This window comes from Osmerus mordax, chromosome 8, assembly GCF_038355195.1.
Source record: "Osmerus mordax isolate fOsmMor3 chromosome 8, fOsmMor3.pri, whole genome shotgun sequence".
In the NCBI taxonomy this organism is placed as follows: Eukaryota; Metazoa; Chordata; class Actinopteri; order Osmeriformes; family Osmeridae; genus Osmerus; species Osmerus mordax.
This window is the reverse complement of record NC_090057.1, coordinates 484,806-508,021: the sequence shown is the minus strand read 5'-3', so window position 1 is coordinate 508,021 and position 23,216 is coordinate 484,806. Positions and strand designations below refer to the sequence as shown.

Sequence of the window (23,216 nt, the reverse complement as noted above, 5' to 3'; positions counted from 1 at the left end):
TTTGGAGTGATATTTAGTGGATCCTTCAGCATGATCTTGTTAACGGCAACACATTGAATGTCTTAGTTGTCTTGTTTAGTCTTTTAAATTAATTATTTGTTCAAGTATTTTTGTGTCCATGTCAGTGGAGCAGACAGAAATCCTGAGGTTCACTAGGCGTTGAGACATGCAGATATCATGCAGACAGCTGGGGTTATGTTCCGTCACTCATTTCAACATATTTATAAATGAACACAACAATAGACCAAATACATGAGTAACATCAATCTACTTACACTACTAGTCACACATAAAGTACAGAGTCAAGCAAGGTTGCTTATAATCTCAGTCAGTCAGAGCTTGCTGTCAGAGCCTCGGTTACATACTATTTACATTTACATTTAGTCATTAAGCAGATGCTCTTATCCAGAGCGACTTACAGTAAGTACAGGGACATTCTCCCCGAGGCAAGTAGGGTGAAGTGCCTTGCCCAAGGACACAACATCAATTGCACGGCCAGGAATCGAACCTGCAACCTTCTGATTACTAGTCCGATTCCCATCCGCTCAGCCACCTGACTCCCCCCTGACTATTTAAATCTCATGTCCAGGAAATCCGGGCCAAGCACTATTCTTAGCAATGGACCAGCTCCATCTCTGCCCCCTCCCTCCACCAGGTATCTCCTTCCAGCCTGGCCTGCAGCTCGTGGTTGGTGCTCTTCTGCTGCTGCTGCACAGTTCAGCTGAGGCGAGCAGGAAGCAGGGGGCGGGGCCATCTGAAACTGAAGCTGTGAGATGTGTCAAGACTGGAGCCCAGACTATATTTAACCCTCTGGTGGCTGAGCCTGATTCCATCCACTCATGATCACATCCTCAGGTTGTCCAGAGGAAACAGCCGTGTTTGATCCCCTGCGGCTGATCTGGCGGGTGTGTGGTCTGTGTGTGTGCGCGTGTGTGGTCTCTGTGTGTGTGTGTGTGTGTGTGGTCTGTGTGTGTGTGTTTCAGGGAAACAATGTCATGCAGAGACTTCCTGTAGAAGGTAACACCCATTTCTGCAGTTCATCTGAGGTTCCACTGGTAGCAGAACTAGAGACAGCAGGATCACTTGCTGCTGCCTGCTCGGTCGGAGGGAGGGGAAGAAAGGGAGGGGGGAGAGAGAGAGGGAGGGAGGGAGAGGGGAAGAGAGAGAGGGGGGGGGGAGAGAGGGAGGGAAAGAGAGAGAGGAAGGGGGTAGAGAGAGGGAGGAGATAGGGAGAGAGAGAGGGAGGGGAAGAGAGAGAGAGTGAGAGAGAGGGAAGGAGGGGGGGAGAGAGATGGAGACAGAGAGAGACAGGAGGTTGAGTGAACAGCCTGACAGGATGTGAATGATCCCTGACATTATGCCCCCTGTTTAAGAAGGCAGCTGCACATGCACAACAGCGGTGTTATGCTGTTACCTGTTGTACTGTTACCATATATCTCAGAAATATAGGACAAAATATTCAGATTCTAGGCAACAAAATACTTTTTAAACCATAACCTTTGATACAGATAGACTTTTGACAGTCATTTGAGGGTTTAGGTTGGTTGAGGGGCAGTTCTATGGGTGTATGTGAAGTCCTTGATTTGATTTGTTTCATTATACTGTGCTAAATTACAAACAGACATTTACCGTATCGCATGGATTTATATTTAATTTCAAATGTATTTTTGTTTGACTATAATTGTAATCATGTGTATCACAAATATATCATCCATTCCTCCATGTTGTATGACAAGCATTCTGACACCCGTAAACAAAGCACAAGGACGTGCAGTCGTGCTACCTGGTAACCAATCACAACTCTGTTAAATCCCACAGTCAGCCAATGAGAAGATGCAACAATTTAAAATGATAAGCTGCTGAGCCAATCAGAAGGCTTCGCGCCATCACAGTCACAAGTGTTGAGATAGAGGGAGGGAGAACGCGCTCTACGTTCCGCTGCAGTTTTTAAAAATATTTTTTTCGTTGCACGTTTTTAAAGGGATACATATCTATTTTCCTTGCTGGAACTGTAGGTGACATATCAAGGTAAAAAGACGTATTTGTGTAACCTCTTTAACGTAGTGAAATTTGATCGGTTTTGTTTGTCTTTGTTGGGCTAATGAGGCCCGGTAACGTACGATACGATATAACGTTAGATAGCCAAAGATAGCCCAAAGATCTCCGCTAACGTAGCTCGGCTACAGTAACTAGCTAGCTAGCTGACAGTTGCTAGCGTAGTCTTGTTCTGGAATAGTAACCTTTCAGACAACACCTTAAGCAAATATTTTATGGTTATTATAGATGAATACATTTACTTTCTGTTTCAGTTATTGAAAGCTTTTAAGAAGCGTTTGTAGTTGAATGATTGCTCCACGCGCATATTCAACTAGTGAAGAGACGTGTTGCTCATAGCCGTTCTGCTGCAGGGATACTACTGTAGTCTGAAGAGCGTCCAACCGGTGCATAGTATACATTCTACAATCAAACGTTTTATACAGATGTGTTGTTGTTGTTCGTCTAGCTAGCAGCAACAACGTTTACAAGTCAACTAGCTGAATAAACGTATTGAGCAAGCTGTTTTATCGGGTAGTCAACAAAGGCATGTTGATCTGCCGCTAGCTGCCCTGTAGGTTTGAATACATGACGTTTTCCCTCCCTGCCGCTGTCATTTGAAGCAAGGTATTATTAAAGGAGCAGATTCTTTACTTGCCATGTGTTAGCAATGATAAGTTGGTCACGGTTTCTTATTTCATCCTGTTTTCTAGATACAGTCGAGTTTTCAAGCATGCTTAGAATCCCGCTCCTTAATTTCACTTTTGATTGTTCCAATTCTGCCAGCGGGCAAAGTACAGTACCGTTATATGATGTGCGCTCACCAACTACCTTTTCTGCTGTTGCTAAATCGACTGGAAATTTGAGGTGGCTTTACAACATTCACCGACTTGACTGAATTCATATTTTCTTGTGTGTTTTATAGCAGCACTGTGTTGGGGTGTTAGCTATGTGTAGTAATATATTGCAATCAAGTTAGAACGAGGCTGACAGCTTTTAGTTGGCTAAAACGTAAATGAGTGTTGATCTAACCATTGTCCAACGTTAGTCTCAACAACAGTTTTAGGTGTTGTAAACCCAGTTAAAGGCTGTTTTAAAGTAGTTAGTCTGTCAGCCAGCTAGCGCCTAGCTGCTTACAATCTAAAGGCGGGGTGCTGACGTCATAGCCCGCGTCCTTTACGGATGCGGGTCTGGAGAGTTTGAGCGGAGTGTGACTCCGGGTTAGGGTTAGGGTCCTGAGTTTGAGCGGAGTGTGACTCCGGGTTAGGGTTAGGGTTAGGGTCCTGAGTTTGAGCGGAGTGTGACTCCGAGCTAGCAGGACTACCGGGACATTTACAGCCGTATGGACCTGAGCACTAGACACGCTAACCATAACCCTGCACAGAAACTTGGGGTGTGTGTCTAGAGTGAGACTGCTTGGGTGGGGTGCGTGTCTAGAGTGAGACTGCTTGGGGTGCGTGTCTAGAGTGAGACTGCTTGGGGTGTGTTTCTAGAGTGAGACTGCTTGGATGGGGTGTGTTTCTAGAGTGAGACTGCTTGGGGTGTGTTTCTAGAGTGAGACTGTTTGGGGTGTGTTTCTAGTGAGACTGCTTGGGGTGTGTTTCTAGAGTGAGACTGTTTGGGGTGTGTTTCTAGTGAGACTGCATGGGGTGTGTTTCTAGAGTGAGACTGCTTGGGGTGTGTTTCTAGGGTGAGACTGCTTGGGGTGTGTTTCTAGAGAGACTGCTTGGGGTGTGTTTCTAGAGTGAGACTGCTTGGGGTGCGTGTCTAGAGTGGGACTGCTTGGGGTGTGTTTCTAGAGTGAGACTGCTTGGGGTGTGTTTCTAGAGTGAGACTGCTTGGGGTGTGTTTCTAGTGAGACTGCTTGGGGTGTGTTTCTAGAGTGAGACTGCTTGGGGTGTGTTTCTAGAGTGAGACTGCTTGGGGTGTGTTTCTAGAGTGAGACTGCTTGGGGTGCGTGTCTAGAGTGAGACTGCTTGTATTAATGGAGTAAGATGTTATGGAATCTGCTTGACTAGATTAGTGACCAAAACGCGGCGGTTTAGTGGGCTCTGTCTGCGCTACATCTATGCCATTATGGGCCTTGAGAAATTACTGGTTTATGCAAGTCTATATATTTATCTTTTTAGATTATATTTTTTATTTTATGTATGTGTGTTGATGTTACTAACCTGACATAACTGTATGCACAAGAGTTTTATTCTAAGAAAGTACCTGGTAAATTGCAATTGTTGTGTGCAATTTTAAGATAACAAATAACATTTTTTTATGTTGTTAAAGAGGATGTGTACACAGTAAACGAGTAACCATTAACCTATTTTGGTGTTCATTTAGTCAGCTCCAGAAATACATTTAGGACTTACCTGTATGTCAGTGTAAGTCCACTCACAAAGGCCATTGAGCTTCTGACAAAAGAGTGATGGGGCCGTGGCTAGTCAAGCCCTGCAGAGTTAACCCTAGTGTGGACGAGCACGTCAGCACTTCACTCTGTCTCTCTCTCTCACACACACACACACACACACACACACACACACACACACACACACACACACACACACACACACAGCATCTCTCTCCATCCTGCTGATCTCAGTTGTACATTGTGTTCAGTGTTACTCTGACCTGTCTCCAGTCTGCATGTCTTTATGAACCCAGAGAATCTCATTCAGTGTGAATCAGAACAATCCCAGTTTGTCGTCTGGACTCTGCAGCAGCTCTCCATTGTGATCTTTACTTCCAACAGTAAGACAGAATCTGTGTTTGGTGCCTTCCCCTTCTTCTTGTAAAACTGCCCTGTGTTCTGTCTTCCATCACACCTCCTTTCCCTCTCCCACTCTCTCCCGCTCTCTCTCTCTCCTGCTCTCTTCCTCTCTCTCTCATCCTCTCTCTCTTTTCCTCTCTTCCTCTCTCTCCCGCTCTCTTCTCCTCTCTCTTTCTTCCTCTCTCTCCCGCTCTCTTTCTTCCTCTCTCTCCCGCTCTCTTCTCCTTTCTCTTTCTTCCTCTCTCTCTCTCTCTCTCTCTCTCTCTCTCTCTCTCTCTCTCTCTCTCTCTCTCTCTTCCTCTCTCTTCCTCCCTCTCTGACCGTCTCCCCCCAGGTAGATGAGGATGCCGAGTGCAAGGTTCCAGAGTGGGGAGATGGTGATGGGCCGATGGCCCGGCAGCAACCTGTACTACGAGGTGAAGGTTCTGGGCTACGAGGCCCAGAGCCAGCTCTACACGGTGGTGTACAAGGACGGCACTGAGCTGGAGCTCAGGGAGGCTGACATCAAGGTAGGACAGGCAAACTCACTAGCTCAGTACAGGACTGTTACCATGATGTGTAACCATGGTTCTGTGCTGTTCCAGAGCGGAGCAGGGTTCCGGCCCTCCAGCCGGCGGTCCCGGTCTCGGTCTCGTTCCCCGTCACGGCGGCGCTCCCGGTCGCGCTCCCCGGCCCGGACCACGCGCCGCTCCTCCTCTCGCACCTCTACCGCCGTCACTACGGAGACTCCCACCTCGCGCAGGGAGCCCAAACTGAAGGAGGTCCTAGAGGTCCGACTCAGCCCCTTGGTAAGATACCCCCTCTACCCCTCTGTCTCTACCTCCCTCCTTCCCTCTACCCCTCTGTCTCTACCTCCCTCCTTCCCTCTACCCCTCTGTCTCTACCTCCCTCCTTCCCTCTACCCCTCTGTCTCTACCTCCATCCTTCCCTCTATCCCTCTGTCTAACTCTTGGTGAAATACCTCCTCTCCTCCATTTCTATCTGTCTCTTTCTACCTCTGTCTCTCTCTCCCTGTCTGTTCTCTCTCTCTCTGTATCTATCTAACCCCAGTACGTGGTGAGATGTCTCTGTATATATCTGTTTCTCTCTCTAATAGAATGTAAATGTTACAGAATGTAAATGTAACCGGGAGTATTACTGCCCATGCACAGTCAGCGACGCATCACATTAAAGTAGTTGGCGCTGGTCTGTGAGAGTCGTAGCAGGCAGCCTGTACAGTATAATCATGTGGAATGTGTGAGAGTCTTGTGACTGTTCTCTGGGGTCGTCTTCCTCCCCTGGGTTCACCGCTGTCTGACCATCTCTCCTGTCCTCCCTGCTTACGGCCTGGCCTCCGCGTGTGTCGCTGTGTGTGTCGCTGTGTGTGTGTCCACCACAGGCAAAGCCAGTTGATAACAATAGCAACAATAAGCATGAACAGAAAGAGGAGAATGACAGCGCTAACAAAGTGAATGAGGTGAGACATTTATTCCAACACTACACAAGGTATTTAGGAATGTCGTGTGTGTATTTCTTTAAATAGTTCCTCTTCTCCTCGTTTGCAAAGCTGTGTGTTTGATGTTGTTGGGTGGTGATGAGAGACAGTGGGCTTGCTCATCTGCATGTTAGTCAATGGGCTATATTACGCTACGGCTACACCAAGCGCGGAAATTCTGACGCGCGGAAAAAGAACGTTCACGGAGCGGATCTTTTATTTAGCCGGCTACACTGGACGCGTCAAAGATTTACATTTAAGATGAATCCGTTATCTGTTTTTCTGTGTTTGTTTACCAGACTCTATGTAAAAAGGGCCACGCAAACCTTGCGGAAAATAATAAAAATAGAAGCCAGTCTATTTATACATTTTCCGCACGGAAATTTAGTTTTCGCGTCTGGTGTAGCCACTCTCATTGCTTATAATGTATTAGAACTCTGCTGAGTCCACACTGCGTCCGCAAGGCAACATTTCCGTGCTTGGTGTAGCCACGGCGTTAGAACCAGGAAATACCCCTCATCTCAGGTCACTCACTGCTGGTTAGCTTACTGGAAGGTTATCTAGCTGTTGGAGGGTTATCTAACTGTTGGATGGTTATCTAGCTGTTGGAGGGTTATCTTGCTGTTGGAGGGTTATCTTACTGTTGGAGGGTTATCTAGCTGTTGGATGGTTATCTAGCTGTTGGTGTTAGCTTACTGTTGGAGTCAGGTGGCTGAGCGGTTAGGGAATTGGGCTAGTAATCCGAAGGTTGCTGGTTCGATTCCTGGCTGTGCGAAATGACGATGTGTCCTTGGGCAAGGCACTTCACCCAACTTGCCTCGGGGAGAATGTCCCTGTACTTACTGTAAGTCGCTCTGGATAAGAGCGTCTGCTAAATGACTAAAATGTAAATGTAAAAATGTTGGATGGGTAGATTACTGTTGGAAGGTTATCTAGCTGTTGGAGGGTTATCTAGCTGTTGGAGGGTTATCTAGCTGTTGGTGTTAGCTTACTGTTGGCTGGGTAGATTACTGTTGGAGGGTTATCTAGCTGTTGGAGGGTTATCTAGCTGTTGGAGGGGTTATCTAGCTGTTGGAGGGGTTATCTAGCTGTTGGAGGGTTATCTTACTGTTGGAGGGTTATCTAGCTGTTAGCTTACTGTTGGATGGGTAGATTACTGTTGGAGGGTTAGCAAACTGTTGGATGGTGTGATGATTTTCGAAAGAAAAATAAATGACTTACGTTTTCTCACAACTGTGTTTAATGAAATGTTCTTTGTTCCAGGCGGAGGGGGAGCCGGTGAAGAAGGTGGAGAGCCGCTACAACCTGCGGCGCAGGAAGGATGATGGGGATGCCAGGCCGTCAGGGCCTCAGCAGCAGGAGACCTCTGCCCCAGCCTCCACCCCCGCCCCCACCCCCACCCCCAGGACCACAGAGCTGGAGTTTGGAGGACGGATAGGTACGTATGTCCCACAGGCCTGCACTGGAATGAGTAGCCTCAAACACACTTCCCGTTGTGCTGACCAATCACAAGGTGCCGTGTGTCATCCATGATGGAGCACACTGGTCACCATGGTCACCTCTGCCTTTTCTGAACCGCCAACGGGAAACACCCAAAACCAAAGCACACCATATCCACACCATATCAACACTCAGAACAGCACATCAGCACCCCTGTTTTACCCAGAAGAAATTCATTCTGTGATTCTAGTCTAGAATACAAGAAGTTTAGATCTAAGGTTGCTGTTACTCACTACTGTGTGTTTGTATGATTGTGTGTGTATCCCAGGAGTGGTGGTCATGCTGCTGCTGTTGCCATGCATGGTGCTGTGTCTGCTGGTGAAGGCAGGCCAGCAGGATGCCAGCGTGCTGGCCCCCCTGTCCCTGCCCAGCCCCCAGGCCCTCTGGGACCCCCAGGCCCTGGCACTGGTCTGCCTCTGGATCCTCCTGCAGGCCCTGCTGCACCTGCTGCCTGTCGGCAAGGTGACCACTCACACACACACGTTATATAGAAACATACACACACCTTAAACAAACTTGAGCTCTCTGTGTCTGTCAACCACACCTCCACCATGAGCCCCTGTCTAACAGTGTCTCCCCTCCAGGTTGTTGAAGGCCTGCCTCTAACAGTGTCTCCCCCCCAGGTTGTTGAAGGCCTGCCTCTAACAGTGTCTCCCCCCCAGGTTGTTGAAGGCCTGCCTCTAACAGTGTCTCCCCCCCAGGTTGTTGAAGGCCTGCCTCTAACAGTGTCTCCCCCCCAGGTTGTTGAAGGCCTGCCTCTAACAGTGTCTCCCCTCCAGGTTGTTGAAGGCCTGCCTCTAACAGTGTCTCCCCCCCAGGTTGTTGAAGGCCTGCCTCTAACAGTGTCTCCCCCCCAGGTTGTTGAAGGCCTGCCTCTGAAGAGCGGCCAGCGTCTGCAGTATCGGATCAACGGTTTCTCCTGCCTGGTCCTGACGGCGCTGGCCTTGGGTGCTGCGCTGCACCAGGAAGTGGATCTCACCTACGTGCATAGCCACTTCCTACAGCTGGCAGTGGCCAGCACGCTTCTGGCCACGCTGCTCAGCCTGTTCCTGTACGCACGCTCTCGCCGGGCCCCCGCACACGCCCTGGCCCCCGGGGGCCACTCTGGTGAGGGGGGGGGGGGGGGGGGAGGGGGGAGACAGCTAAAGATTCAAGTATTTTTTTCCTGTATTTTTCAAACGTAGAAGTGTTTGTTCCAGGAGCTGATGTACCCTTCCTGGTGATGTGTTCATGGATGTCGTGTGTCTGGGTGTTCCTCTCCTCAGGTAACATCATCTATGACTTCTTCATGGGTCACGAGCTCAACCCCCGCATCAGGAGCTTCGACCTCAAGTTCTTCTGTGAGCTGCGCCCTGGTCTGATTGGCTGGGTGAGTGGTGTGCACACTGCTCCACCTGGTGGCCCGTCAGGGTACTGCAGCTGGAAGGGTTAGGGCAGATCCGCTCTCCCACTGGAGAGAGAACATGAGACAGACCATCTCCTCTCCCGGTCCTGGCCTAACGCTGTGTGTGTGTGTGTGTGTGTGTGTCCAGGTGGTGATCAACATGTCCATGGCCCTGGCTGAGATGAGGCTTCAGGGTCTGGAGAGCCCGTCTGCTGCCATGATCCTGGTCAACGCCTTCCAGCTGCTCTACGTGCTGGACGCCCTGTGGAACGAGGTACACACACACTGCAGCTCTGCTGTCTGTGGTCAGTGTGTGTCTGTTTGGATAAAAGTGCATGTGACCTTGTTGACCTCTGACCCCAGGAGGCCGTCCTGACCACCATGGACATCGTGCAGGATGGGTTTGGCTTCATGCTGGCGTTTGGAGACCTGGTGTGGGTTCCCTTCGTGTACAGCCTGCAGGCCTTCTACCTGGCCAGCCACCCCAGCCCTCTCACCCTGCCCTGGCTGGCAGCCATCCTCACTCTCAACGGTAGGAGAAGGGTTTGGATGGTCAGAAGACTGCTGTGTTGTGGTGCTGGAGTGGATCTCAGTGTGTTTGGTCTTGCAGCTGTTGGATACGTGATCTTCAGGAAGGCCAACTCCCAGAAGAACGCCTTCAGGAGGAACCCGGACCACCCCAGTCTCGCCCGTGAGTCCCCACACCTGGGGCCAGTTGCATAAACTTAGTTTAAGACTAGTCTTAGCCTTAGACTGTCTAAAATTGTCAGGTTAGACTAGTCTAACTAAGCCTGTCTGTTGCATAAATAGTAAGACTGACTTAATTTGAGGTAAAAAAAGTTAGCCACCTCTCCTCCTGGCTAAACCTTGCGGTAAGGGCTGAGTTGCTATGCCAACGATCTGTTAGTAGGCTACGTCATTATCTTAGCATAATTTTTTACAAAAGGAAATAAGTGTTTATTTTTAACTGCAGAAAATGTTGACTGGGTTCTGCTTTTCCGCAGAATAAAATGTAATTTTATTAAACGAGTGAGTAGATGACAACATAACTCACTTTATTGACACTAGCACCAGCCATCTGCGTTGGACTTGTTGATAAATGGAAGTAGCGTTGGGGTTAAATTAAGAAGCTTAAAAACGCATACACTGTTTGTTAATGAGACAACTTTTTCAATATTGTACTCCTCCAACAGATATAGGTTTTCATCAGGTTTAAATGTCTCAATCTTCCTCCGTTAAGTGTCGCTGTTTTGTCCTCCATGTTTTCTTTTTTCGTGAAGTGTCTTATTTTACCCATAATGCAAAGCGCAACCGGCTATCTAAGTCAGTTTTACGTTAGTCACTGATCGTAAAGCTTTATGCAACAGGTCAATTGAAGTGTCTATGGCAAGTCGGACTTAAAGTTGCATTTAAGTCTAAGACTAGGTCTATTTTTATGCAACTGGCCCCTGCCTAGTGGGAACTGGACATGGAGATGATGATGAGGCTGTGGAGAGCTCATTGTAGACTTGATGGGATATTTAGATGTTCTGTAGGGAGCTTGCATGATAATTGTGAGCCTCCCTGTGTAGTCATGTTTTGATGTATGTCCAGACTTGAAGACCATCCCCACGGCGACAGGGAAGAGCCTGCTGGTGTCTGGGTTGTGGGGTGTCGTCCGTCACCCAAACTACCTGGGTGACATCATCATGGCCCTGGCCTGGTCCCTACCCTGTGGTGAGTCAGCAGATACTGACCTTAACCCTGACCCCTGACCCTACCCTGTGGTGAGTCAGCAGATACCATCCCTTAACCCTGACCCCTCGTGTGTGTGCAGGATTGGACCACCTGCTGCCCTACTTCTACGTGGTGTACTTCACCTGCCTGCTGGTGCACCGGGAGGCTCGTGATGAGGCTCTGTGCCGGAGGAAGTACGGCTCTGCCTGGGACGAGTACTGCAGCGCCGTGCGCTACCGTATCATCCCCGGCCTCTACTGACCACGCCCTCATCCCCGGCCTCTACTGACCACGCCCTCATCCCCGGCCTCTTCTGACCACGCCCCTCATCCCCGGCCTCTACTGACCACGCCCCTCATCCCCGACCTCTACTGGCCACGCCCATCCTCTTAATCCCCAGCCTCTACTGGCCACGCCCCTCATCCCCATCTTCTACTGGCCACACCCCTCCTCCTCATTCCCAGCCTCTACTGGCCACACCCCCTCCTCATCCCCAGCCTCTACTGATCACACCCCTCCTCTTAATCCCCAGCCTCTACTGATCACACCCCTCCTCTTAATCCCCAGCCTCTACTGGCCACACCCCTCCTCCTAATCCCCAGCCTCTACTGGCCACACCCCCTCCTAATCCCCAGCCTCTACTGGCCACACCCCCTCCTAATCCCCAGCCTCTACTGGCCACACCCCCTCCTAATCCCCAGCCTCTACTGGCCACACCTCTCCTCCAGGCTCCCCCATCAGCTGTGGAATGGCCCAATACATAAAAAAAACTAAACTGAACAAAAACTTTGAATCAATTTAGAAATTTGAATCTTCAGATGTTTTGTGATGTTTTTTTTAAGGAAGTTTGATCCTCTCTTGTTTCCTCTGGAGGAACATGGACTTCTGTCATCAGCTGGTTTGTGTTAGGATTCATGCCTTTATTTGATGTTTCAAATTTGATCAATTTGATGGGAATGTTTTAAACTTGCCTCAAAATATGCAGGTAAATTCCGGCTTGTATGTCTTGTTTTGTACATATGCATTTTGTTTTTACACTCATACTTACCCCTTGACATGGCTCAGGATAAATACTATCTTAAAACCCTCTTCACTCCCATATTCAGTAGTTTTACAGTATCTGCTTGGTAAGTATACCTCTTAGTATATTTGCTTGTGTATATTGTGTATGATGCTCCTTTTACCTGTACAGTTGGACCACTACTAGGACTAACGATCTCTCAGGACAGACATGGATTTAGAAGATTTTATGTCTTAATAGTTTTGTTGTTTATATTTTTATAGAAAGATGTAGATTTCACTGAGTGTGAAGAAACTGAATTGTTGTTTTAAATGCATCCAATGCAAGATGGCGTTTGCAAGATGTTTTTTAATTTTTATTTATAATATTATTTCAACTTTTATGATTGATCCAGTGTTATTTTGCTGTGTGTTTGCTACGTCAGGTTCAGAGTTGAAGTGTTCCCCAGTGGGGCTGCAGGGGGCAGTGTAGTGCTGAGCAACTGAGCGCCTGCTTCTGACCTGAGGCCAGAAGCAGGCAGCTGGTACCACCACAGCAGGCAGTCCTCTGCAGCAGGCCTCCTCGCTGCCACGCTGGGTATCCTACACTCAGTCTGCTGTTAGCTCCATCAACACCAGACATCCTCTTCTCTTGTTCTTAATGTGAACTTTTATGAGTGACAGTTGTCTGTGTTTAAAAGAAGGTTATAGTGTGGGCACCCATGCTGCGGTAGCTCTTCTCTACATTGTTCATCCTACATTCATACCCAAACAGTGTTTCATCTGCCTGTAGCAGAGCAGAATAGTGAAGAACTAGAGTAATGTAAATATTTTGAAGTTTATTTTTAAAAAGAATTATGTGATTTTAAGTATAAGAGATCCCAGTCATCGTAGAGATATTAGATCTTGTTTCTCATTAGATATTTAAAGTTGCTTTTCTGATTTCCACATTTGGTTTTCTTTTTAATTAAAATTGATCTGCCTGATTCTTGTCACAGTGGTCTGTGATGTGTCCTAGCCTGTGCTGTGCAGGGGCAACACAGCCCTGCGGGGGGCAACACAGAGGTTGCCCCCCCGCACGTTCTCCAGGCGGAGGCTGAGCTGCTGGATGAGTTGGCGTTCATGAAGAACCTGTGCTTCGTTCTAGACAGAAAACACACAGAAAACTTTGTCATTTGGTTTGATCAAAATGAAAGGTTTATAGTATTCTTGCACTTCTCTGTAATGTATGTTCTGTCACTCGTGTTTCCATTTTACTAGTTTAACAGACACTTTTATCCAAAGGGACGAACAAATACTGCATATAGGAAGTCCAGCAGAAGATCAAGTATCAGTAGGACAGAGATCTAACAGTGTCTAGGTGGTCAGAGTTCAGGGACGGTATGTGTTTACCAGACACAGTGCAGAGAAACCAAAGCTCTGCTCATGCAGGCCAGGTACACTGCTGCTTTGTGTTTGCAACACACTGAATATTCCCTGTGTTTTTCTCCCTTGATGCTTCTCAAACTCAGGATTGTGAAGAATCGATGACCTGAGCTAAAGCACGGAGAAAAGACGATCTTACATTTTTTGTTTATGAATAAATAACAGTTAATGCCTGGTCTAAAGTAGAACCCAGTTGTAAAGCTATGATAAAAAGAAAAAAAAATGAATACTATTTCTTAAATATTTCAGATTGTTTTAAATATGAATAATCCTTTGGTATTACAGAAAAAGTACTCGTTTTTCACCTCGCAGTAGATAAAAGATCTTGGCCGGGTTTCCCAGATTCGTTAAGAAGCTCTTAACGCTAAGAGCTTCTTAGGAGCGTTCTAAGAGCGTTAAGAGCTTCTTAACGAATCTGGGAATCCCGGCCCTTGCCGGTTTCTCAGCAGAGGGTTTGAGAAGCACTGCTCTATGTGCCCCTCAAGCCTGTTGTAGGTCACGTTAAGGCAGTCACATGACAGGACGGAGAGAACAGCTCTACTCACAGTTCCTGCACCTCCGAGAGCACCTGTCTTTCTTGTGCACAGTTCCTTTCTCTTCTCATGTTTAATTAGTGGTGTGTGTTCATGGCATGCCCTGAAGGGTGGAGGAGATCATTACGAAATGCTAATGAGCCTATAAATAATTGAGACAATGTGATTTGAAGGAATGGGTTGAGTACAGACGGTATGAGCATGTTGGAATCCACACCATCCTTCAGGAGGAAGCACCTCGTCTGCTGGGCGGCAGGAACATCTTGATCTCATCTCTGCACTTGCCCACACATTGAGAACAATAAAAATCATTTCACAATCCGGGGATTGTGTTACATACAGAGTCTGTTCTCTCAGCCAAACTAGAGAGGTTACTACATGGACAGTCCTTAGACTGTTAATTATCCTTGACCAGTAGATCATGTTTGACAAAACAAAGTTGTATTTGATCATCCATGATAAATGATGGATAAACCAGACAGAGAATTTGTGACCACAAACTCACCTGTCAGACCTGCATCATCAGAGCACCAAACGCCGCCTGATTTAGGGACTTTATAACTCAGTAAGATGCCAGTTTCATTCAGCCCAGCAGAACTTCCACGCCATTAGAGAACAAGCTGCTGTGTGCAGGCGTCCTGCTGTCCAGCAGAGCCCAGTACCCAGCACTGCCAACCCAACACCCTCATCCAGGAGAGGGAAGGAGGGGCAGGGACGAGAGGAAGAGGGAGGGAAACAGCGAACATTCAGTAGGAACTCAAGCAGGCATTTTGACAAGGCTAATTGATTGTAAGATCCCTTTGAAGTGAGAAAGATAAAACAGCTTGCTCTTTCCCCTCAAACCTTCCTTGCTTTTCCCTGACAGAAGCAGTTTCATCATTTCTTGTCACCCATTTTCAGCAAAGCAGGCCTTCCCTCAGAAGAGACGAGGATGTGATGAAAAGAAGCAGAGGGAATGGGCCCTAACCACCCAGACCCTAACCACCCAGACATGACCACCACGACCACCCAGACCTGACCACCCAGACCTGACCTTCCAGACCTGACCACCCAGACCTGACTACCCAGACCTGACCACCCAGACCTAACCACCCTGACCAGACCTGACCACCCAGACCTAACCACCCTGACCAGACCTGACCACCCAGACCTAACCACCCTGACCAGACCAAACCACCCAGACCACCCAGACCTGACTACCTAGACCAGAATCTATCTTTCCCCCATCCCTCCCTCCTTTCCCCCCTCTCAGGGCAGATGGGATGGAGCTATGTGTCTGTCTCCTCTGGCTTGTGGGAGGAGCTGCTGTTTCCAACACTGAGATCACTGGTGTGAAGGACTGGCGACAAAATATTCTAATCACATGGAGATCTGTAAAACTGGGACCATGTTCAGAGTTCAGGGGGTTTATTGATGCCGTTTATTTGTTGTGGCTTCTGAGAAAAGGCCCAGAAGCCACAGTAGGGAAGCTTTGGAGAGTGTTTGTGTGTGAACAGTATGAGATAGGAAGAGAGAAAGAAAACTATACAGAAAAGCGACATACAAATAGTGCTTTTTTGAAAGTACCGCAGTAGATCAAGGATCAGAAGTGCAGAACTCTAATAATAGGGTCTGGGGTTCGGGTAAAGGCTGGTGTAAGGATGGATGCTGGGCTGTGGAGAACAGGAGAATTAGTTTGACATAAGATGTTTAGTCATGGCATCTAACCCTCTGTTTAAGGGGTGTCCATGCAGAAGTTAATTTAACAGTTACCACCATCAGCCTCCAGAGGGCACTAGAGAACCATGCCAACCCGCTAGGAGCTGTCCCTGGTCCTGTCACCATGGTAACAGGGTTTATTATGGGGTGTGAGGTCTGAGGGTTGCTATGCTGACAGATTATCCTGAGGTATATCTGACCTCAATCAGTTTGGTTTCTTAATTGTTAGATGTATCTAATAAAAACCATATTAGTGAGCATGAATCAGAAGAAAGAGAGAACTTTGATTTGTGATGCTTGGTGTGTGTGTCCATGTGTCTGTGGTGCATGCACATGTGTGTGTGTCTGTATACATGTGTGTGTGCGTGTCTGTATACATGTGTGTGTGCGTTTCTGTATACATGTGTGTGTGTGTGTCTGTATACATATATGTGTGTGTATGTCTGTATACATGTGTCTGTATACATGTGTGTGTGCGTGTCTGCATACATGTGCGTGTGTGTTTGTATGTCTGTATACATGTGTGTGTGTGTGTGTCTGTATACATATATGTGTGTGTATGTCTGTATACATGTGTCTGTATACATGTGTGTGTGTCTGTATACATGTGTGTGTGTGTGTCTGTATACATGTGTGTGTGTGTGTCTGTATACATGTGTGTGTGTGGGGGGGTTAGGTGCTTAGGCTTTCTCCCCATGTGTTCCTGAACATCATTAGACACAGCAGCTGTCTGACTTAAAGTGTTGCCATTAGGAGAGAGACTCTTGTTTTACACTTTCATGAGCTGATGTTGAAGTTGTTATGATGAAACATGAGTCTGTCTTCCCTCTGAACACATGGAGGAGGGGGAGGGGGGGGGAGGAGGAGGGGGGGGGAGGAGTCAGAAGTGATGGGGAGTGATTTTGCTGTAACTGTGTTTTCTGTTGAGTCTTGTAGCGTGTGACAAACAGGTCTTGGCGGAGCAGAGAGCGGAGCCAAGAGTCTTACAGCGGTTATGAAGGGTGACATCACAAAGAGGCAGAGTTACTGTGTCATTAGTTTCACTATGATCACAGGCAGTCTCATCTGTAATGTGAGTGAATGTTAAAGGATGTTGAAGTTAATTTCAGTTTGTTTTTTTGACTGAGAGACAGTCAAGGTTGAAACTAAGAGATGACAGCTAGGCTGTTGAAGTAGATATATTAATACATAGATACGTAGATAGATCTGATCCAGACAGTATCATGATATACTCTTATAACATCATTAGCTGTGTAGTCAATCCTTCCCTCTGCCCTGTGGTTCACAGACTGAATGGTTGATGATGGTGTTTTAGCTGTCAGCTGCTTAACAATGGTTCCATAGGAGCAGAACAGCGCCTCACTATTGATCATGTTGTTCAATACCGGCCTCTTATACTGGGGTTGAAACATCCCTGTTAATGTTCTGCAACCAGACTTGGTTCTCAATATAATATACAGCATATAAACACAGTATATACTGTGTATGCAGCATGTAGAGGTTCTCTTCATTCAGCATCACTACTCAGTGCCTTCCTGTGTCAGTACACTTCTTCCATGGTGTCACCATGATCACACACAGACTGTACACACACACATACTGTACACACACACATACTGTAAACACACATACACATACTGTAAATACACACACACATGTTGTACACACACACACACCCACCACATGCATGTCAAGTCTCTCGGCCTGCCAGCAGTGTGTGTGTGTGTGTGTGTGTGTGTGTGTGTGTCTCCTGGGCCAAGTCAAACAGAGTGTCTCCTCTCCGCTACTGAAGACGCTGCTGAACTGGAGCTCATCCACAAACTGCTGCATGCTACTTCTCTCCTGGGACTGTGACATAGAGGTGCAGGGCTGTTTGTCTGAGTGTGTGTCTGTGTCTGTGTGTGTGTGTCTGTGTGTGTGTGTGTGTGTCTGTGTCTGTGTGTCTGTGTGTGTGTGTGTCTGTGTGTGTGTCTGTGTGTGTGTGTCTGTGTGTGTGTCTGTGTGTGTGTGTGTGTGTGTGTGTGTGTGTGTGTGTGTGTGTGTGGTGTTTCCCAGCCTCTCTGCCGTGTCTGGGGTGCAGACGGCTGGACTATCTCTCTCTGACTAGCAGCTTGTTCCTCATAGCAGCACCAGTCGCACCAGCAGGTCCACACTGCAACCAGCAAGAACCCTGGACAGGTAAGAGATCAGGAGGAACTACTGAGTTTGTGAGCTGCTGATGCAGAGGAGCACGTCTTAAGATGTTTAATTCTTAATTCCCTTGTCTAACTAAAGAAATGGGATTAACTTAAATTGAATTTCTAATCGTCCTTCAGCAAACTAAACCGTCTAACTTAATCACTTCAAGTGCTCTTTTCCTCCGCTCACTCTATTTCTTCTCTATCTCCCTAAATTCGCTGTCTATCCCTCCATCTCTCTCTCCATCTCTCTCTTCTCCCTCCATCTCTCTCTTCTCCCTCCCTCCCTCCCTCCCTCCATCTCTCTCTTCTCCTGCCCTCCCTCCATCTTTCTCTCCTCTTCTCCCTCCCTCCATCTCTCCGTCCCTCCCTCCCTCCATCTCTCTCTTCTCCCTCCGTCCCTCCATCTCTCTCTTCTCCCTCCATCTCTCTCTGTCTTCTACATCCATCTCTCTTCTCCCTCCCTCCATCTCTCTCTCCTCTTCTCCCTCCATCTCTCTCTCCTCTTCTCCCTCCCTCCCTCCCTCACACTCTCCCCCAGGATGCAGCAGTTGTGGTGTGTGGTGTTGGGGATGTTGTGGGCGTCAGGGCGGGGGCTGGGGGTGGAGGCGGTGGAGAGATGTCCAGAGGCGTGTCGGTGCAGCAGAAAGACCAGTCCTGAGAGGATGGAGGTCAACTGCCACAAGAGAGGCCTCCGGTCCTTCCCCTCCACGCTCTCCCCAGACTCCTGGATCCTCAAGATGGGTGCGTTCACACCTCATATGATACATACATAACATCCATCCCTCCCTCCATCCTTCTCTCTCTCTCCATCCATCCACCCATCCATCCGTGTATCCATCCATCCCTCCTTCTCTCTCTCCATCCATCCTTCTCTCTCCATCCATCCCTCCATCCCTTCCTAGAGGGTGGGTACAGCTCAGTTTTTAGAGGTTTTATCAAAACCGCTATTTAGATAGAAAGCATCTGCTAGATGAATCCACTACGTGATATTCCATCCATCTCTGCAGAACATACCTGTATCTGCTGTGTGCAGAACATACCTGTATCTGCTGTGTGCAGAACATACCTGTATCTGCTGTGTGCAGGGTGAGTTGCAGAACATACCTGTATCTGCTGTGTGCAGGGTGAGTTGCAGAACATACCTGTATCTGCTGTGTGCAGGGTGAGTTGCAGAACATACCTGTATCTGCTGTGTGCAGGGTGAGTTGCAGAACATACCTGTATCTGCTGTGTGCAGGGTGAGTTGCAGAACATACCTGTATCTGCTGTGTGCAGGGTGAGTTGCAGAACATACCTGTATCTGCTGTGTGCAGGGTGAGTTGCAGAACATACCTGTATCTGCTGTGTGCAGGGTGAGTTGCAGAACATACCTGTATCTGCTGTGTGCAGGGTGAGTTGTAAGTAAACCATCTTGTATCATGTATTGATGACATCACACTAACAGGAATGTGTGTGTACTGTGTTTGCTGATGTCCTGCTCTGTGGTTGGTGTACATCCTTCTCCTACTAAATATACACTTCAAGGATGTGAGCGATCAATCCTCTCCAGGATCAATGTTCCCCATCGACACAAACCTCCACCAGAGGCTTTTATATTCCTGTTCTGTTGTGAGTTCTGTGAGATGATGTTTCCACTGTTGGGTTCCTCCCAGGGGAAAACGGGATCCAAGAGCTCCCGGCTCACGCTCTCAGACCCGTCCCCAAGATCGAGAGCATCAACCTAGAGAGGAACGCTGTCAGGTCCCTCCATCCCCAGGCCTTCTCAGGGGCCAGGAGACTCATGCTGCTCAACCTGTATGGTAACCAGCTCAGCAAGCTTCCTGCCCGTGGCTTCCAGGACCTGCTCAACCTGCGCTTCCTCATGCTGGGACAGGTCAGCAGCCACTCACAGGAGAGGTTCTGTATGTCCTTGACCAATGAGAACCTGTCTTAGAGAGCATTGACCAGTAACAACTGATTCTCAGAATAGCATGTGTCATAAGACAGTCTTAGATTTTACAGGTGCAGTTTTAAGACAAATTTTAGATATTATATTGTATACTTTTACAAGAGCTAAAAGAATAGAGGAGTAAATATAGCTGTGTTGGGATAGAAGATTTATAAAGATAGACTTCTGAACAAAAGAGTTGTTTTCCTGACTGCATCCTCCATTGCTGTGTTGATCACCCAGAACCAGATCGCTGCTGTGAAACCTGAGATGTTTGCTGGCATGGGGAACCTTTCAGACCTGGACCTCCCTCTGAACTCCCTCACCGCCCTGCCCCCCAATGCCTTCAAGCCCCTGATCGCCCTCAAGGTGCTGGACCTGGCCCTCAACCGCATCCAGAGGATCTCTCCCAGAGCCTTCACAGGCCTGAGCGAACTCCTCTTCCTCAACCTGGACAACAACAGCCTGAAGAGCCTGCCTCCCGGAGTGTTCCGCCCGCTGGGCTCCCTGGAGATGCTGGTGCTGGACAACAACCTGCTGACGTCGCTGAGCGCCGCAGCGCTGGAGGGGTTGTCAGGGCTGCAGGAGCTGTACCTGAGGAACAACGTGCTGGACAGACTTCCCAAGGACCTGTTCAGATCCACAACCAGACTGTCTCGCCTCGCCCTTACCGGGAACCGTCTGAAAACAGTGGATGGGAGCCTGTTCTCTCAGCTGTCTGGTACGGGCGGCTGGATGCTGTTTCAGATGAGTGTGGTTCTGCTGCTGTACCATGTGACACCGGTTGACCTGTTGTTGTGGGGTTAACTAGTAATGATGCGTTATCAGACGCAAAGAGACGTGGTGTTATTATGGGGCATCCTTGATCTTCAACTTTACTTCCAGTATGCAGTGTTTGTACGTTGTTTTGGATGAAAGCATGGACGACTGTCCCTACTAAGACCTAACCCTGTCTCCTGCTGTGCCCCCACCCCGTCCTCCCCAGACCTGAAAGAGCTGTTCCTGCAGGGGAATCCCTGGGTGTGCGACTGCAGCATGGCTCCGCTACTGCGCTGGGTGTCCCAGACCGCAGCCAGCCTCGCCCCGCTGGAGGGCCTGAGGTGTGCCGGCCCGGCGGAGCAGAGAGACAAGACCCTCAGCACCCTGCAGCCAGACGGCCTGCACTGCCGTGCCTAGGACCCTCCACCTTGACCCTAGACATGGACCCTCCACCTTGACCCTAGACATGGACCCTCCATCTTGACCCTAGACATGGACCCTCCACCTTGACCCTCCACCTTGACCCTAGACATGGACCCTCCACCTTGACCCTCCACCTTGACCCTAGACATGGACCCTCCACCTTGACCCTAGATATGGACCCTCCACCTTGACCCTCCACCTTGACCCTAGACATGGACCCTCCACCTTGACCCTAGACATGGACCCTCCACCTTGACCCTCCACCTTGACCCTAGACATGGACCCTCCACCTTGACCCTCCACCTTGACCCTAGACATGGACCCTCCACCTTGACCCTAGACATTGACCCTCCACCTTGACCCTAGACATGGACCCTCCACCTTGACCCTAGACATTGACCCTCCACCTTGACCCTTGACATGGACCCTCCAAGTCTGTCTGTCTGTCTGTCTGCCTGTCTGACGCAGTCTTTCATGTCAGTCTTATGTATATTACTTTGATCCCAAATTAGCATTTTATTAGATTTTATTTTACTGAAACATATACTGCTTTAAAATAGTAAATTTTTCATTTCCGCTATGTACTGTATAAAAATGTGTTTCATACTAATTCAAGCAGTCATGTATATCACTGCCATGTAGAGTGTAGAATGTTATTAATCAAGCAGTTACCACTCATCCTCATTACATGGTGAAGGCGCACAGATTTGTGAAATCCTTTGCAAATCAACATGTATACTTTATTAATCTACTCCCCGTTGCACCTAATCTCATGCTGGATTTAACGTTGACGAAAAACAATAAAAGGCCTTTACGTGGATTAATGTTTCAAAGCATCCAAAACAGACTGAAACCGTAACACCGACTGCAAAATGATTTATAAAAGTATAAAATGACGCAGATATGTTGTGCTTCAGCTGGTCTCTCGTTCCAGCTAGACAAGAGCTGTCGTTTCTATGGACCAGTAGGAGGTGTAGGAGGAGCTGTAGGAGGTGTAGGAGGTGTAGGAGCAGCTGTAGGAGGTGCAGGAGGTGTAGGAGCTGTAGGAGGAGGTGTAGGAGCTGTAGGAGGTGTAGGAGGTGTAGGAGCTGTAGGAGGAGGTGTAGGAGGTGTAGGAGCTGTAGGAGGTGTAGGAGGTGTAGGAGCTGTAGGAGGAGCTGTAGGAGGTGTAGGAGGAGGTGTAGGAGGTGTAGGAGCTGTAGGAGGTGTAGGAGGTGTAGGAGCTGTAGGAGGAGGTGTAGGAGGAGGTGTAGGAGGTGTAGGAGCTGTAGGAGGTGTAGGAAGAGGTGTAGGTGGTGTAGGAGGAGCTGTAGGAGGTGTAGGAGGAGCTGTAGGAGGTGTTGGAGGTGTAGGAGGAGGTGTAGGAGGTGTAAGAGGTGTAGGAGGAGGTGTAGGAGGAGCTGTAGGAGGAGCTGTAGGAGCTGTAGAAGGTGTATAGAAGCTGTAGAAGGTGTAGAAGCTGTAGAAGGAGCAGTAGGAGCTGTAGAAGGTGTAGGAGGTGTAGATGGTGTAGAAGGTGTAGAAGGAGCAGTAGGAGGTGGAAGCGATCACCTCGACCGCAGCAGGGATTCCTCACCAGGCTGTCACTGCTGACTTAGCTCCAGCATCTCCTCGCCACATTCCAGACCTGCACAGCCTTCTGGGTACACTCCTGGACACATGGACGTGAGAAACTGGTGCTACACCCTGCCTCTCTCTTTCAACTAGAGTCAGCCTCACAGTTCCTCTCTGTCTCTACTAGAGTCAGTGGGGGAGGAGGGAAAGGGAGAGGGGGAGGGAGGGGGAGGGGGAAGGAGAGGGGGAGGGAGGAAGAGGGGGAGGGAGGGAGAGGGGGAGGGGGAAACCTACATGGGAGGGGGGAGGGAGGAGCTAGGTAGTGAGTCTATAAACTTGTATTATTTAAAATATATATACATTGATCTTTTTGATCCCATTTTATTGGGGCTGCTGTGACGTCTGCATTTCCCTTCTGAGGTGAATAAAGCTCCATCTGATCTGATGTTGATCTATTCTACCTCGACAGCCAACACTGTGATTGTGAGCTGCAGACAGACGGTCTCTGTGAGCCACCACGATAGATGAGGCAGAGGCAGAGGCACCACGATAGATGAGGCAGAGGCATCATGACAGATGAGGCAGAGGCAGAGGCACCATGACAGATGAGGCAGAGGCACCATGATAGAGAAGGCAGAGGCAGAGGCACCATGACAGATGAGGCAGAGGCAGAGGCACCATGACAGATGAGGCAGAGGCATCATGACAGATGAGGCAGAGGCAGAGACACACAGACCCTGCTGACCAGGATGCAGCAAAGGCTGGGACGGACACAGCTTAGCGGTTAGAGCGTCTGACAGAAAAATCAAGAGGCCACAGGTTCAAATCCTTCCCCTCTCCTTGTTGCTT

General features: G+C 48.6%; 1 protein-coding gene across 3 annotated transcripts; it reads left to right on the top strand.

Moving 5' to 3' along the window:
* Positions 1–1,919: 1,919 nt before the first annotated feature.
* Positions 1,920–12,854, top strand: lbr (lamin B receptor). Of its 3 annotated transcripts, none has more exons than XM_067241536.1 (13): positions 1,920–2,028; positions 5,130–5,304; positions 5,380–5,583; positions 6,174–6,251; positions 7,533–7,707; positions 8,038–8,231; positions 8,627–8,876; positions 9,035–9,138; positions 9,302–9,427; positions 9,517–9,685; positions 9,764–9,844; positions 10,747–10,869; positions 10,970–12,854. In XM_067241536.1, exons 2-13 carry the CDS (start codon positions 5,134–5,136, stop codon positions 11,128–11,130), a joined length of 1,836 nt encoding a protein of 611 aa, XP_067097637.1. In that variant the 5' UTR covers positions 1,920–2,028; positions 5,130–5,133; the 3' UTR covers positions 11,131–12,854. The 3 variants fall into 3 exon arrangements, with proteins under 3 accessions (XP_067097637.1, XP_067097639.1, XP_067097638.1); XM_067241537.1 differs by lacking the exon at positions 1,920–2,028 and adding an exon at positions 4,609–4,776; XM_067241538.1 differs by lacking the exon at positions 6,174–6,251.
* The last annotated feature ends 10,362 nt before the right edge of the window (positions 12,855–23,216 follow it).